This window comes from Artemia franciscana, chromosome 5, assembly GCF_032884065.1.
Source record: "Artemia franciscana chromosome 5, ASM3288406v1, whole genome shotgun sequence".
In the NCBI taxonomy this organism is placed as follows: domain Eukaryota; kingdom Metazoa; phylum Arthropoda; class Branchiopoda; order Anostraca; family Artemiidae; genus Artemia; species Artemia franciscana.
The window spans coordinates 53,242,065-53,257,820 of record NC_088867.1 but is presented as its reverse complement, the minus strand read 5'-3'; the positions used below and the strand labels follow the sequence as shown (position 1 = coordinate 53,257,820).

The window sequence follows — 15,756 nt, the reverse complement described above, 5'->3', positions numbered from 1 at the left end:
AGACTCTTTTTCGATGTTTCAGGTATAATTTAGATTTTTTGCAAGAGGGGGTTGCAAGCTCTCTGTCCAACCCTTATCCTTTTGTAGACTTGGGACTAACCAGGTGATAACTTAACTCATCTACTTTACTCAAAGCATCAAAGAAAGTGTACACAAAAATATTTCTTGGCGAAATAAATGATAAAATAATTATTAAAATGAATTTAAAAACAAATGATGGGAATTGTTTTAACGAAATCTCATTATTTAATTTTCTTGAATTTATCCCTCTTTTTTAGGATGTTTAATCGTCTGTATTGATCGTGCCACGAGGTTAGTGAAATCTCAGCAAGGTGCTGGTAAGGAATACGTAGCCGTTTTTCAATTGCATTCCGCTGTTGATGATTTAAATAAGGTAGGAATCAATTTTGTTTATACTAAAAGATAGAATGAAGAAAAGCTCAAACAAATAGATTCAGAGAGTGAAATCAAAAAGTAATTAAATAAAGGGAAGAGATGACTAAGGCTAGCGTTACTGACTAAGAGATGACTAAGACTTAGCTAAGAGACTTCATAAAAGGTGACCTTTTGCACTGCTGAACCGCCTAATACAGCCATAGTATATATTAAAATCAACTAATGTCACTAGTGGTGTACTGCCTTGGCAAAAAGTTTGTGACAATGAATTGTAAGTAAGGAGTGACTTGGGCCAATGGAAAACCAAAACAAAAAAATTGTAGCAATTAACTCATCATAACTGGTTTTTTATAATAATTCTAAATATATAAAATTCATTAAGTTTGATGTTACCCATCAAAAGCGACAATAAGGGAAAATCTGTCTAATATAAAAAGGGTGAAAGATCCCTTAAAAGTCAAGCGATGTGAATGAATACACCATTAGATACACCATGTCAGAAAATTTTACGGTTTCAAGCTCCGACGAACAAAATGCGGAATTTTGTTCTTCATTTTCAAAAGAATGATCATCGATGCGTCTGTTTGTTTTTCTTCGTTTTTTGTTTTCCCTTGCGGTGATCATATCGAACCAATGGTCTTAGAAGATCGGGAGAGTTGTCGAGGATTCAACATAGAAACGATATTTCGTGGATTTTTTATTATTTGCTGGGTTTGTTATTTACGTTCAACCAGTTTTTCGCGTGGCTTATGACTGGTATAGTAAAAGAGGGTACTAGTATCTAATTATTCTGATTTGAGAAAACGGTCTTCGTTTCTATTTTATTGACAATTGTATAAGCAAAGCGGGTCGGATAGATAGATAGATACTTTATTTAATATACTTAAAAATACAAAAAAAAACATTAACTCCCAACAGAGAGCAGAGCTCGTAAGGTTGGTTGTGTAAATAATAGGACATACAGTCTAGAGTATGCCTCTAGGAGCAAAATTAAGGACAGTTCCATTGTAACTTAAGCCCGTCCAACAACTCATCTGGATTTAAACCATCATTGAACTCTACTGTCATTTAATACTAGAAGAACGTATCAGCTTATGAAGCAAGTACAATCCAAATCATCAACGCCCATTAGCACTTTCGTCCATGACGAAGATGAAAACTTAGTCTCAAACAAGTCGGAGATGACAGAACGCTGAATCAAGTCCCCCCTATGGCTGCAAGTTGGTAGTCATAAGCTTATCCAATAGAACCTGACCTGCTGAACTTAAGCTTTGGCTAAGAAAGTGTGGTCGTTGACCTATCGACCTAAACTGATCCAGCAAGCATTTAAGAAATTGAAATCCCACAAGGCTAAAGTCTAGATGTCATGATCCAGCAAGCATTTAAGAAATTGAAATCCCACAAGGCTAAAGTCTAGATGTCATGCCTGCTTGGCTTCTCCTATATGCTGGTACAAAACTGACTGAAAGTCTTAGTGGACTTACATGCTGAATCGGAGTGTAAGAAAAATTTTCCCGAGATTTGAGAGATTCAATAGTTATCGCTTTTTTCAATAGGATAAACCAGATGTAACAGCGAATTTGTAAAGTCTTTGCCATTATTCTACTAAGCTGATCCAGAGATAACACATTCGCAACCAGGAATGCTAACTACTGATCAGCTTTTGTCGTCTGCCAAATCCTAGAGTTTTGGGGAAAAAAATACAAAAAATAGACTGTCGCACTATTTATTGAGTATATGGAAAGCTATGGCTGAACACAGAGTACCCAAGAAGCTAATACAAGTCACTTTCTTGCGAGAAACGCGGATCAGAGGAAGAAGCACAAATTCAAACTTGAGGTTTGTACTGAGATCAAACAAAAAAGGTGTTGGCGGTGTATTTTCCTTCCTAGGTAAAGGAAAAAACAGGGGGCTGGGGGAGAAAATCTTATAATTGTTGTCATAGCCGACATGGAAATATTGTGAAAGATTAAAAAAGTATGAGAGGAGATGGAACAAGTTTTTACGAGCCACTCACAAAAGACAGATACCCTAGGCCTTCTACCATGACGAAGCTGGTGGAGGCCAGGGAGAGGGACAACTAGTGCGCGTATCTTGCTTAAGTACTTGAAAAAAAAGTGAAAGAGAGACTTTGAATAGTATTGGAAAAAACATGCTGTTTTTAATTTTCCTTTATTTTTACCTTGGTTTTTGTTATCTGGTGCTATTACGGGTTTTCCATCTTTTTTCTATTTCCTCTTTATTTTTTAATAGTTTTGTCTAAGGCAAAAAAAATAATAGAGCAGAGGTTTTTGTCGGTGTATGTATATGAACAGTTTATGGGACATTCGGTTTTTTTTTGTTTTTTTTCAGTTGAATCAAGGTATTGAGAAGCTAAAAGGAGCACAGTTTCAACGTCCACCTTTAATATCTGCTGTTAAGCGGCAGCTTCGTATCCGAACAGTGTATCAGTGCAATTTATTAGAATATGATCAAGACAAAAATATGGGTAAGTCCTGATTATTTGTTTATCTGCCTTTTGGTTTCATGACTGTTGCTTTTTAGTATAATATGTTTAAAAAACCAAATAGGTACAAGAACATAATTTTATGGAGTAACAACTATCCAACTATCCTTTTCAACCTTATCAGTTTTCAACTTTCCTTTCTTGGTGTCAGACGTTATGGAGTAACAGATTACCCATGGCCCGCCCAGAGTATTTGTTGTGTAGAGGGAAGCCATGAAAAAGAGCTTAAAAGTACAGGCAATTTTAGCGTATAGATTACGCTTCTCTCCTCGGCTTTCCTGTTTCTATGGTATCCCAAATATACAAAACAGTTTTTATCGGTTTATATGTTCAGCTTATTTAGTTCTAAATAGCTGCAGTGCAAAAATAGCTACAAAACAAATCTTTTAATTTTTGTCAGAAAAACTTTAAAAATTATAGAAATATCATATATCAGTATTTGACAATCTACTCCCAAACTTTTAGTTCTGTTCAACGTAACAAAAGTGGTGATTTCTTCTTTAAAAATTGGTGTGTGAAAGCCGTCTTCTGTATGGTTGCAGTAGTAGATGTTGCAGTAAGAAGTTAAAAGAGAATCACATCCAGCCCCTCGCAACGAAAAACTAAAAATATTTTTTGAGTAAAATTTCTATTGCAAAAGATTTTTCCAACCAATACTAGAAATGGTAATCTACCCTGATCCAGCTTCTTGATATCAAAAAGAAATGTTGGGGTGTTTGGGAAAGAAGCCTGAAACCTGCGAAATCGCTGTCAGACTGAGAAAAATAAATTCACCATTGGATTCAGTGTAGTTGAAAACCCTTTGTCTGGAATTTATGATTCTCAATATGAAATATCAAAGAAAATTATTTGTAGCATGGTAGTCATTCTTCCTTTGTTAGAATGCAGAGACCGCTTAAAGTACTCCTAGAGATTCTAGGTTTTTGAGGAGTCGGTTATCAATCGCGCCAGAATAAAGTACCTTATGCTACAAAAGATTATTTCGGGTGCTATCTAAAGCTTGGAGTACTCAGGCTTAGAAACAGGTTAGACTTCTCACAGAGATATTACCAGGGAGATCCCTTGATGCGAACATGAACTTGGCAAGTATCTTCGGTATCAAAGTCTAATGATTTTCTAAGTCAATTAAACTTGGTTGCTGGAAAAAAACTGTTTTTCATCAGCTATTCAGTTGGATAATACTCGAGATATGCAAGGAAACATTTTGGTTAGCTCAATAACTTTTATGTCAGACAAGGCATGGGCAAATGCCACTTTTTGATGCCGTCTTTGGGAGGGTGGGGCTAGTTGGGTGGTTTGCCGTTATTTAGATTGACTGAACTAAGATAATAGTTACATGGTTTCAGGTATTTGCTGATTTTGACTCCCAAAAATAATGTAGACACGATTTATCCTTTCAAGCAAACTCTGACCTGTCTTAATCATCGCAATAGCGGTGGTTTAGCAAAGGGCATTCCGTATCCCTCAAATTGCTCTTTTTCAGTCTTTATCATATAAACGGACTGTCGTGGGAACTTGAGGCAGGGTTTATGTCTGTAACAAGTTCTATCGCCTACATTAAGGTGTGAAAGCGATTGGAGGGCACATCAAGGCTCGGGCGACTCTTGCAACTTCTTAGAGCATCGGATCAGTTTTTAAGATAACTTCATTCAGAGTGACAGAAAGGTCTTTAAAAAATCAAACACTATAGAACCATGCCCCATCCACTCCGTCCCTCTTTCCTCATCTATAGAAGTCACACACATATAAATATTGCACCTCTTTCATTTAAAGACCACTTAGGTGTTATATAGGTAATCCTCTGAAAAGGTTAAGTTTAATTATTAAAAAACTTTAAGATTGCAGTAGGATTATCCTAACATCCAAAGTTAGTTTTAAACATAAGGTTTTAATTTCTACAAAAATTAATATCTAAGGGCTTCTGAACTTGTTAATTGAATACGGGGCTAGGAGTGCAATATAAAAGTCTAAGCTCAGGACATATTAAATACATATTTCACGAATGGTGTTAGATTTTCTTTGAAGTTGGTTTTTGAGAAGTTCTTAGTTTACTGGTTATAAATATGTGCAAAAATTTGAAATTGTAAACTTTAGCTTCCTACTTACTTGTAGTCCCGTGGGTACTTTACTTTAGATCGTCCAGAGCCAGTAATGGTGCACATTACGTCTACGAAGCTTTGCCAGACCGAGTGTCTTGAAACTGAGCTGCTGCCTAATATCCTCCTATTGTGGTTGAAGAGACATCTCCCTGGTTCTCAGGTCCGTTTCTCAGGCCTGTTCGATTCTTCTCTTTCTTTTATCGGCTATTTCATCGTCAGATTTTTAATCCTACTCACTTGATATGTAAACTTTTTGGCCTGGTCAATTGCTTTATTTGCACATATTACCATCAGTACAGAGTCAGATGTGGCCATGCTCTTTGTCATATTGACGCTCACTGCATATCCCACTTTGTCAGCTTTGTCATCTGTGGCTTCAAGTAGCAGCTGTTGTCATTTTTTCACTTTCTCAAGAAGGACAATGTCATCTGCTAAGTCCAACTCGGAGATCTGTCGGCTGGTGAACTTCACTTCAAAGCCTAAAGACTCTTTGTCATATTGACGCTCACTGCATATCCCACTTTGTCACCTTTGTCATCTGTGGCTTCAAGTAGCAGCTGTTGTCATTTTTTCACTTTCTCAAGAAGGACAGTGTCATCTGCTAGGTCCAACTCGGAGATCTGTCGGCTGGTCAACTTCACTTCAAAGCCTAAAGACTCTTTGTCATATTGACGCTCACTGCATATCCCACTGTGTCAGCTTTGTCATCTGTGGCTTCAAGTAGCAGCTGTTGTCTTTTTTCACTTTCTCAAGAAGGACAATGTCATCTGCTAAGTCCAACTCGGAGATCTGTCGGCTGGTGAACTTCACTTCAAAGCCTAAAAACTCTTTGTCATATTGACGCTCACTGCATATCCCACTTTGTCAGCTTTGTCATCTGTGGCTTCAAGTAGCAGCTGTTGTAATTTTTTCACTTTCTCAAGAAGGACAATGTCATCTGCTAAGTCCAACTCGGAGATCTGTCGGCTGGTGAACTTCACTTCAAAGCCTAAAGACTCTTTGTCATATTGACGCTCACTGCATATCCCACTTTGTCAGCTTTGTCATCTGTGGCTTCGAGTAGCAGCTGTTGTCATTTTTTCGCTTTCTCCAGAATGACAATGTCATCTGCTAAGTCCAACTCGGAGATCTGTCGGCTGGTCAACTTCACTTCAAAGCCTAAAGACTCTTTGTCATATTGACGCTCACTGCATATCCCACTTTGTCAGCTTTGTCATCTGTGGCTTCAAGTAGCAGCTGTTGTCATTTTTTCACTTTCTCAAGAAGGACAATGTCATCTGCTAAGTCCAACTCGGAGATCTGTCGGCTGGTCAACTTCACTTCAAAGCCTAAAGACTGGTGCAGAACGTAGTTCATATTTGATATCTAATATTATGTTCAAGAAACGCACGTCCTCGATTTATGTGCGTATGTAGAATTTACTGTCTTTATAAAGTGCAGTTTTTATTTTCGCTTGTTTATTGAATAACCTGTTATATTTTTGAATTTTTCATAAAATATTTCGTTCAATGGAATTATACGTCTTTTCAGAATCAACGAAGAGCAAGTATAGCTTTGGACTCTTCCTGCATTAGTCTGAGAATAAAAACAAGATTAGAGCAAGATCAGGGCGAATGGCCTTAAATTATGCAAATAGCCGAATCATGTAAAATTAAAATAAGCTTTAAATATGCTTATGCTTTTAATTATTTTTGTTGGTTTCGTATGGTACAAAAATTAGTCTTATGGGCAGTGTGACGTTTACCTTCCTCCCTTTCATAACAATTTCTTGACGAAAACGCATGAAAACCCACGGAAATCTTGATATTAAGTTTTAATGCGTTCTTTTTCAACCACCCTGATTGTCCACTCTCCCCTTTTCAGTCTGCATAAAAGCCTCTGCTGTATTGTTTGATCTTCATGCCTATAATTTGTTTTCACGTTTTCAAATAATGAGTAGCAATATAGTGATTTTGAATATTTAATTTAAGGTATTTTCTGGACTAGTTGTGAAGCTGGAACATATGTCAGGACAATGTGTGTTCATCTTGGACTCCATCTTGGTGTTGGTGGCCATATGCAAGAGCTAAGAAGAGTTCGTTCAGGTATGTATACGATAACTTCCCCCCCAGCGCTGAACAAATTCCTAGCTTGTATGGAAGTAGATTTATTTTTCTCTCTTTAAGCGGAATATTTTAAGCGGGAAGGGAGTTCTCCCAATGAGAAGCATCTGTGACCCATTTTTCAGAACAAAAAATGCAACTTTCGGTTAATTTTATGCTGGTTTATTTACGAGATAACATTTTTATTGTCAAATAATGGCTATTTGTAAGTATTCATTGCTCGAGAACCATTATGTGCGACCATGGATTGAGAAAAGAGGCATCTGTCAACAAACTGGAACCAGGCGAAAGGTGGTTATTTTCTGTGCGTATTCAGTTTCTTTTGAAATTGAATATTCTTTTCAGGGGATATTGTTAAAACCCTGTATGTTCATAAATTGTGAATGCTTTTCTTTTTTTGGTTGAATTTGAATTCGCATCTAAGAATCAAATCAATGTATCTTTTTTTTTTTTTTTTTTTTTTTTTTTTTTTTTTTTTTTTTTTTTTTTTTTTTTACCAACATAAGTATAAAGGACAATAAAAGTGAAATTTGACTCTTTAAATTGGATAAGTGGAAAATCGAAACCATGTACAGCTTGAAAAATTATCAAAAGCCGGGAGTCCATTTTTTTATAAAAAAAATACCCTCTGATGAGCTTTCCTTATGAAAAATTGCCTTTATGCAGTTTTATTACTTAGTAGGCACCAAGTTTGAAACTTAAAGAAACGTGTTTGGGAAATCAGCAGAAAATGAGCCAAAAAAACATATCGTCATGAAGCTCTCGAAAGTGTAGCTTTCTGAATGTTATAGCAAAAGACAAACACTCCTATTAATTGGTGAAACTATTAACTCGATAAAAACAAAACTTGTTATTTAATGAACAACAATAGGTAAGGATTTATCCTTAGCATTTTGGTACCAACTAGTCCCCAAAGCAGTGCCGAAAAAGGGCGGCGTGCCACCGAAAAGGTTTTAGTGCACCGCCACTGATAAGGCCGGTGGAGGGGCGCCGCCGGAAGTTTCAAGCGCCGAATTATTTTCTCAGATCATTGAGAGGCAAATGTAATGCAAAATCTACTATCTAACGGTACATGCAAAAATTTGGATCCTTTCAAACAAAAAAATTTGAATCTACTTGTCAGCTATGGGATTTAGATTATCATTCACTTGTTTCTGTCCTCTTTACTACAATGTAATATTTTATAATTGAAATGAGCTTCGACTAACCATGATATTTCTCGATTAACTTATTTATAAATGTCTTAGCATATGTAAAAATGCAGCTATTCTACAAGGGCCTGAAGGTAAGGTGGAAAATTTTTTGGAAGTAAAGCCCCTCCATTCCTCACCAAAATTTCCCAACAGTCTTCTCGAAAAAATTCGAATTTCAAATAGAAATGAATTCCTTAAAGATTTTGTGATTTAGATGAGGTTCTTGATGCTGATGACCAGTCGCCCATTGTGCAGGTTGCTGATAATCTGCCTCCTATGTTGTCAAGATATGAACAACGCAGGTCCGTAGAAATAGGTTTGTCCACAAGATGAAACGCAACATAGAGTACGATGCAAATTATTAGTCAGTACAAAGGCCCTCTGGCAAGTGTTCTGTGTAAAATTGGGAAACCTGACCATGCTCTTACATGATGAAGAATATGAACTGATGCATGAACTTTGCTCTCTAATACCAAATTTTTCTACTAAAGTAGAGGCTATTGAGAGAGAATTCTTTCCCACCCTAAATGTTACTCTGCTCTGACAGGGCCTCCTAAAAGGTCACCTTGAAGAGCAGCCTAATGTAGCTGTATTTTGCTTCTGAAAGAAAATGTGACTTTCGCTTCCCGAGGGTTGATCTCATGGTAACAGCTGCGCTTTTGGACTTCGAAACGCTCAAGACACATGAAAGTGATGAGCGTCTAAATCTTCTTGATGGTTCACTGACAAGAAGGGAATTCTTGTTCAAAATGGTTAAGCCCCTAGTGCTGGCTGCTGACATAAGTTACTTTATCACTTCTCCTCTGAACCGTATTTGTCCAATCAGCACACCAAGTCCTTCAACTTCAACTTGTGGTGAGCGTTTTTGTGCAGTAGAAATTATTTTGTACGGAGAAGTGATGGCCCTCGAAAAGCCTAAAGAGGAGGCTATAATCTCTGGTGCTGTCACTGGATCAGCTACCCCAACCAGTTTTGTAAATATGGCTAGTGGGTTTTCTCAGAAGAGCAGCAACTCTAAAGCTCCTCATGATCATACATCGCATTTCGCAGATTAGAAAAAAAGGAGCTAACTACCATTAACTGTTGTTATTCATATTCATCAATATGTGGTTCAAGATAGTTGCAATGCACCATACACTGAGTTCAATTTGCAGGATTTTCAGGAAGCATTTTTTGTGCTATTAAATACTCCGAAACTGTCTGTTTTTTTTTTTTTTTTTTCTAGTTGGATTCATTTCAATGAAAACAGTAAAACTTCATAGTAGATAATGTTAAAAATTTAGGAATAAATATAACTTCTATAGCTAGAATTGATGCTTTTTCTTATTAAGTCATTTGGCTCAATTTGCTACTTTCTATCTTTTCATTCCCTTTATGTTCTTATCTTTACGCTAGTTTTATTTCGTGCTTCTTTCCTTCAAACAGGGAAAATCCTTGGGTAAGTTTCGAATAACTTTCCACTCTGTAGGAATGTTATCTCTTCTTGCATAAATTGTTTGTCTGTGAAGGAGAAGTTCGACATCATTCTAGTAAAGTTTTAAATCTGAAACTTTCTTGCACATCAGCAGCAGTTAAAAAAAAGGATTTCATTTTTGCAAGGTATTCAATCAGAAAAGGAAGGAATGGTGACAATGCACGATATTATGGATGCACAGTATATTTTTGATCACCATAAAGATGAAACGTACCTGAGAAGAGTTGTTCAACCACTGGAGGCACTACTGACGTCTCATAAACGAATTATCATGAAAGATAGCGCTGTAAGTATCACTCTTTTTTAGCCAACCTTACAGATTAACACAATTTTTTTCCGTGCACAAAAGTATCATTGCGAAAAATGCCACATTTATTTCGTGGCATTCGACAAAGTGTCGTTTTTTTTAGCCATAATTTTAAAATATAAAATTGTTGTTTTTTCTGTCACTCTATAAAATATCATTGTTTTTTATTCAAAAACTGTTTTCCCCTACCTCCTTCCTTAATGATGATTTTTGTTAAATAGAATCCGCTAAAATTAAGCCCACTAAGATATGTTGCATTCATTGAAGACCACTGCTATAAATGGCTGTCATTAGAAAAGATTTTGCAAAGGAAGATTTGTCATTAGTAGGTTATCGGCACTGGATTACAGGTTTACCGTTTTAATGTTCCACTGATTCCGATTCGACAGTGGAGTTTCATAAGCCTTTTTCTTCCACTTCTAATTCTGAATCTCGTTTCAATAATTGTGTTGCGAAAGTAATTGTGTTTTTTTGTTCATAGCACCACGATTTCAGCTTATTCCTAGAAAAGTGGTAAGGGTCTAACCTCTGCGGTTTTTACAGAAAGTGTGGACCTTAGGCCGGATTGATGAATATAACTTTGCATTTTGGAAAGTTTCGTAGAACTCTTGCCTGTGGCCAAAAATCTATTGTTTCTACCCATTTCTGATCGTGATTTCAGTTGAGTTTATCATTCGGTTTTTCGCACTTGGGATTGCGGTAGAGAAATGGTATCAGACGTGTCCCTTGAACTTTAAAAGTTCTCATTACTGAAGAATTTAGAGTTTATCCTTTGCTCCTATCACAAAAAAGTAAACTTTTGAACTAAGACAAAAAAAATTTTTTTGACGGCACTCGATAGCTCTTGATGAGCCGATCAAAGTGTATGTAATCCATTTTTTGGTAGAAAAATTCCTTCATGATATGTACCAGTTTGAAAGTTTAAAGGGGTTGGCAACTTCAGAAGTAAGGTACACACTAAAACCAAAAATAGGCCCAATACCAATTGTGAGACATATAGTGGAACTTTAAGCAATAGTCAGTTGTTAGCACATAATCATCTTCGGCAATGAGGGGTTCGTAACTTTTGCTAGTTAGTTTACCTAATATTTGTTTCCGGTGTATTTGGTGGTAAGACCAATTTGGTTCCAGTGGTAAGACATAGGGGAGTTTTGTTTTGTCAGTGGAATATGCCTCTTTTTTGGATGCAAGTTTGCGGGTACAAATTTCCCTAGAATTGGAGTTTTTGGGATGGGGTCACATTCAATCTTTTTTAAATATGCATTATATATATATAAAAACAATGGCATTTTACACATTGATAGAAAAGTAGGATAATACTTCTGAAAATGACAGAAAGCAGTCGGACTTGGTCCTATGAAAGGAAAACCGAAGCCTTTTGATTAAAAAAATGAAAAAAAAGTTTGTTTTTGTTTTTAAAAATTGCCATTTTCTAGTTAGCTAAACTGATGAAGACTTTTTTGTTGCTTTTCTTGTTTCCCTGTTCGTCTTTTCTTCTATATATATATATATATATAAGATATTATACGTCTAGACAGTATTCTATATTGTCTCTTACATCCTATTGCGTGGACATTTATGAAAATGGATTAAAAAACCATTTGATATATATAAAAAAGTACAGAAGGTCTAAAGCCGGGCCGACCACCCAGGATGGAAAGCAAGCAGCCCAAATTGTATAGGTTGTTTTGTCTTTATTTTTTTTTTTTTTTATTTTTTTTTTTATTCTATTGTTTCTTTAACTTTTCCTGTTTTTACGTTTGTTTTCCAATTTCTTCTTTATTATTGACGCTTTTTTCATATAAATAAATTAGCCGTGATTGTTTCTTTCTTCATTGTCTTTCCTAATTCGTTTTTTCTCTAACTTTTTTTGCATTTCTCTTCGTAATAATAGTATATTACAAATGTAAAACCGTCTTGGTCATATCTCTCTCTCCTTCTCTCTCTCTCTCTCTCTCTCTCTCTCTCTCTCTCTCTCTCTCTCTCTCTCTCTCTCTCTCTCCCTCTCCCTCTCTCTCTCTCTCTCTCTCTCTCTCTTTCTTTCTATCTTTCTTTCTCTCTCTTTCTCTTTCTCTCTTGTTTTTCATTATTTTTAGAAAAAGTGATTGTCAAGATTTGGTACAAAAAGAAATTTCGATAGTTAAATAGACCAAAAGTTTTTTGTTCTTTTTTTAGCAAAATAAAAATCCAAGAAGAGTTTAAAAAAAATTATTTATAGATACCACTCCCAACTCACCCTTGAACGAGGGCGCGAAATGATCATGAAAACCACCATATTATCAATAAGACAGGCTAGGGTGGGTAATGTTCTGATTAATAAATGTAAATTTTGAGCAAAAGAAATATATAGCACCTATATAAAGGAATATTCCAATAAAAAAATAAAACAGTGATAATGTGCTATCAGTATTGATAATAATGACTCTATTGTCGCATGGATTGGTTGTGAGAAACTAAAGTTATGCCTTATTTTGTTCAGGTGAATGCTGTTTGCTATGGTGCTAAAATAATGTTACCTGGTGTTCTTCGTTATGAAAGCAACATTGAATTAAATGAAGAAATCGTAGTCGTAACTACAAAAGGAGAGGCCATCTGTTTAGGTAAGAATAATGGGAGGGGGGCACTTCTGCATAAACTTGGTGCTATTTGTTTTTATTATTTAAGTTATTTCAACATTTCTATAACCCATTGGCCCGTGTATTTGGCTCTACCACAAAACGCGTGTTTTTCGCCTTAATATTCTTCTACAATATGGAATTTCGCCATAATACGTGGCAAAATTCTTCTAACGAACGACGCATGAGTTCACGTCATTGACGCATATTGGAAATAATTCTATGTAGACGATGGAACCTCAAAAATTGAAATTGATTGAAATCTAATCTCATATCAATTCTAAGGAATTAATTTCATACAGTATAAGACGAACTTCCTGTTTCTGTTTATATTCAGTTTTTTTTTTCTTTTAATTATTAAAATGAGCTCTCCTCCCTTCTACAAATAAGTCTCATCGTGTAAAGTCGTACGTAAATGAAATATTTAGATAACTTCGAAGACTACACTGCCTTTCCATGAAGAAAGTAAAACAGTTCAAAATAGGGATGAAACCTTTTAATTGACAGTGAACAGATATAAAAAAAAATTTAAGTGGATATTTCGAACACATATGCAGTGTTCATCATCAGCAGCAAAAACTTTTACTGCTGATGATGAACACTGTATATGTGTTCGAAATATCCAGTTAAATAATTTTATATCTGTTCACTGTCAATTAAAAGGTTTCATGCCTATTTTGAACTGTTTCTTTCGAAATGAAATATTTATTTTAAAAATCGCTTCCTCAAATCTCTTAAGCCTGAAATTACATTTTGGGGGGAAAAATAGGACAAAGACATCAAAAAGTTTAAAAACATCAGTATACTTAAAACTGGCTTAAAAGGGCCAAATTTGACAGAACGAATTATTTATCTACTGTTATTTTGAATTCATGTTTATTCCTGCGTGCTTGAGCTCTATAAATACTCTAAAAAAAGCTCTATAAATACTATGAAAAGCTCTATATAAATATAAATACTCTATAAATAATAATACTATAGAAATACTCTATAAAAGCTCTATAAATACTTTTTTGGGTCATTTTCTAGCATTTTGTGGCAAATCATTAGCTTTGGTCAATGCAGGAACTACTCTAGTTTAGATGATAAACTGTGATGTATACGCCAAATGTCATTCAATCCCAGTTTTTCGTTCTTTGAGATGTATTCTCTCATCTAATCCTCACCTCCTGTTTTTTTTTTTTGTTATTTTCCACTTTTCCTCAAATTACCTATTTATGGCCAATTTTTTTTCCGTTTTCTATTGCAACATCAAAATAAGTGGGATCTCAAATTGTTGCTTGTGGTCCAATCGCATTCTGAGTGTAAAGGTTAAATTGTAGTATTTCGTTAACGTACTGTTTTTTTCGCACAAGCCAAACTTGTAATTCCAACCTTCTTGTGTTTTTTTTTTTTTTTTATCTCTCTCTCTTTGATTGTGGGAATGCTTATATTTTATTTTGAGCCTTGGCCGGAAAAAAATGAAAGAGGGAATAAGCTCTCTTAAGTTCGACAATCTCTTAACTATTTGTTGTGTATTTCAGCTATTGCCTTGATGACATCTTCAACTATGGCCATATGTGATCATGGTATTGTAGCCAAAATCAAAAGAGTTATCATGGAAAGAGATTTATATCCCAGGAAATGGGGTCTTGGACCCAAGGTACAATATTCTGTTATTTTGTTACCTTGGTCACTTGCTGCTCCATCGAGCTTCTGCTCTTATCATTAAAGTCCCACTTCAAGCTGGGTACATTTGTCTAGGTCTACGTTATTATCTTAAATCCCGATTTGAAATTCGTTTTCTCACTTTAAGCTGGGTATATTGGTCTAGGACTACGTTATTGTCTTAAATGCCGATTTAAAAATCGTTTTTGCTTATTTAGACGATCTTTTATTCGTTTTATGTGTTATAAGGGTTTTGTTTTTTTTTTCTCAGCTGAATTTTGTAAATGACCTCGTTAATTTTTTATTGAAGAATATTAATAATATAATATTAATATATATATATATATATATATATATATATATATATATATATATATATATATATATATATATATGTATATACATATATATATGTCTATACATATATATGTATATATATGTATATATAAAATATTATAATATATTTTATAAAGAATGTATGTAATAATATAAGAATATATTAATATAATTATATAAAAAAATATTAATCAGAAATATTTTTAGGTACACAATCCCAGGTCGTTGAGTGGCAGTAACCATAGAAATAACATGTCTCTTTCTGGGTCGTTACTAAAATTCTATACTGGAGACTTGTAGCTCTCGCCTTGAACAGCAAGAGAATCACATTTTTCCACGGGTAGCACTGATCTTTTCGTTTTCGTTTTTCTTGAGGGTAATTGTTTCGAACCGGTGGCTATAGAATACTGTTAGAGGGCTCATTTGAAAGGAATCTGCAATATCTAGTGTTCTTTTTAAGCAACGAAATATTGTGCCATGGTTGAGTGGAATGTTGTTTCTCAAAACGTTAATTTTCGCCCGAAGAAGGCGGAAAAGCTGAAGAAGGAGGGGAATTCTAAGATAGCCAAGCAATTTGTCTTAGTTTAAAAAATTTCAATTGAGACTTATTGTCCACGAACTTGAACAACAAGGATAGACACTTTTTTGCATTGGTAACACTAAACTGTCTCCTTTTTTCGTTCTTTATCAAGGTTTATCGTATCAAGCGAGTGGTCGTAGAGTTTTGTTAGATGGCTCATTTGAGCAGAAATATTAATATCCAGTTCTTCCTTAAGTTAAAAAGTGGTTAGATGGTACAAAAGTGGCTTTTGAAAAGACACTTTTCTGATATTTTGCGCCACAAAGCATATTCACTTCCATTTGCAATAAACTGTTGTTGTCTCCATCAGAAATTTTTTTTTCCCAGATAAGGATAGGACCAAGGCCTCAATTGATGACAAGGAAAATGTGACAGAGAGATGGGTAGATCACTGTCAGGATGTATGAATCAGTGATAAAATTGTTGCATAAAAGTGAAATTTTTTCTGATACTTTGGAAGATAGAGATAGATTGCTGAAGATTACGAATAAAATTTTGAAT

The 15,756-nt window shown here is 35.1% G+C and overlaps 1 protein-coding gene across 1 annotated transcript in view; it reads left to right on the top strand.

Annotated features, from left to right (window-relative positions):
• Positions 1-15,756, top strand: part of LOC136027593 (H/ACA ribonucleoprotein complex subunit 4-like) — a 34,107-nt gene that overhangs the window by 9,930 nt on the left and 8,421 nt on the right. Inside the window, exons 4-9 of the mRNA XM_065704984.1 lie at positions 279-394; positions 2,749-2,884; positions 6,972-7,085; positions 9,896-10,056; positions 12,557-12,677; positions 14,216-14,334. Coding sequence (XP_065561056.1) covers positions 279-394; positions 2,749-2,884; positions 6,972-7,085; positions 9,896-10,056; positions 12,557-12,677; positions 14,216-14,334 — 767 coding nt within the window. The remainder of the gene's footprint in view (positions 1-278; positions 395-2,748; positions 2,885-6,971; positions 7,086-9,895; positions 10,057-12,556; positions 12,678-14,215; positions 14,335-15,756) is intronic.